The sequence below is a fragment of the Sclerotinia sclerotiorum genome, genomic scaffold, assembly GCF_000146945.2.
Source record: "Sclerotinia sclerotiorum 1980 UF-70 scaffold_24 genomic scaffold, whole genome shotgun sequence".
In the NCBI taxonomy this organism is placed as follows: domain Eukaryota; kingdom Fungi; phylum Ascomycota; class Leotiomycetes; order Helotiales; family Sclerotiniaceae; genus Sclerotinia; species Sclerotinia sclerotiorum.
Window position 1 is genome coordinate 222,881 of NW_001820812.1, and position 1,597 is coordinate 224,477.

The 1,597-nt window shown below is 37.1% G+C and overlaps 1 protein-coding gene across 1 annotated transcript; it reads right to left on the reverse strand.

The window, feature by feature from the left end:
- Nucleotides 1-105: 105 nt before the first annotated feature.
- SS1G_13262 (predicted protein) lies at nt 106-1,521 on the reverse strand (the record flags this gene model as incomplete). The annotated part of the gene is made up of 4 exons (XM_001585696.1): nt 106-247; nt 343-584; nt 636-1,336; nt 1,398-1,521. The coding sequence occupies 4 exons, from the start codon at nt 1,519-1,521 to the stop codon at nt 106-108; spliced, it is 1,209 nt and encodes a 402-aa protein (XP_001585746.1).
- Between the last annotated feature and the right edge of the window lie 76 nt (nt 1,522-1,597).

The window sequence follows — 1,597 nt, forward strand, 5'->3', positions numbered from 1 at the left end:
GAGTAATTGTTGGTAAAATTTATATTTATGGTTTTTTTTTCTTCGTGTTTTTTTCTCCATGTTCCTAGCCAGGCGATTTCGCTAATCATTATCATGGCCCAGTTTTCACATCCCCATGATTGAGGGTAATTGAATTTGTGGTCGCACTTTGAGGGGTCGGGTTACGAGGAGTCGGATTTTTTGGCCGAGAGGAGTCGATTGTGAAATTCGGAAAGCCATGGGATGAGATCCTGTAGATACACAGGATCTATAAATCTGGGTTAGCGATCTTTTGGTAGCTAACCAATACATCATGTAGTAGATAGCGAGAATTCGGACAAAGGAAAGGGGTATCTTGCTTACAAAGCATCCATCCAAATAATAGCACCCGTAAAGAAATCTAATGCTGCACTATCACGAGAAACCGTAATTCCACTCGTAATAGATTCAAGAGAATGTGCATAAGGATGGTTGAAGCATTGAGAAGAGATTAATGATGTCTCGGAACTTGGTATACCGCCATTTGATACTTCATGAAGTATCAATATAAGTTCTGATGCAGCTCGTAGATGAACTTGCCAATTGCTAACACCTCCATGAAAGAGCTAAAGATATTTATCAGTATCTAAAACATAAATAATGATGTAAATGCTCACCTCAAAAGAAATCAATTGAATCATGCAAGCAAGAATTTGAATATTTCCATCAAATGCACCTTGCTCAGAAACATTTTTATTATTAGATTGAATAAAATTTCTCAACTCTTTCAGAGTCAAATCATGATGATGTCGTAATTCATGAAGATAATCTATCTCAGCTTGACCACTTTCCTGTTCTACAAGAAGTGATTGACGATGAAAAGCACTTAAACTCAAGGCTGCATGATAGAGAGGTTTCGTTCTGATCAATAATGATAAAAGCCATCCTCTTCCAGATGATAATGATGGAGTATGAAAACGAAATTGGATAAAGAAAACATGATCGAGGTAATGCATCATTAAACTTGCTTCTTGATCCTCGATCCATTTTGGAAATAATGAAGATTTAGGTTCAATGGTTTTATCATGGACCATTTCCATGTTAGTAGATTTTGAGACGACATTGTCAATACTTGAAAGCTTGCTTTCTTTCCCAGGGTTTTTCGTCGTACTAGATGATTTTGGTGTTGATTTGAGTAATGATGATGTAGGATTTGAAGTTTTCCTCGCACGAAATGCGGCTCTCTTTTTATTTGCGGATGCAGCAACAATAGCTTTAATCCTCTCCAATTCTATTTTCCCAAATTTTGGATCATCTATCCATTTTGGTTTTGGACCATATCGACATTCTACATTAACATCGGCACATCTCGAGCAACCTGATAGTTGAAAATCTATTAGTTCATTCGGTAACTGGGAACTTGTATTCATGAAACCAACCAGGTTGTAATTCATCACATTTCTTTTTCCTAATTCTACAAGTCCAACAACCTCGATTACTTCGGATAGCCAGTGATAAATTGGTATCGGCAATGGCATTAGAGCCGGATGTAGTATTGTCCATTGGGTACAAGTGCGAGTGGATACTTGCATAAATGATTTCCCGATACACATTGTGTACATACACATATAAAAACCAT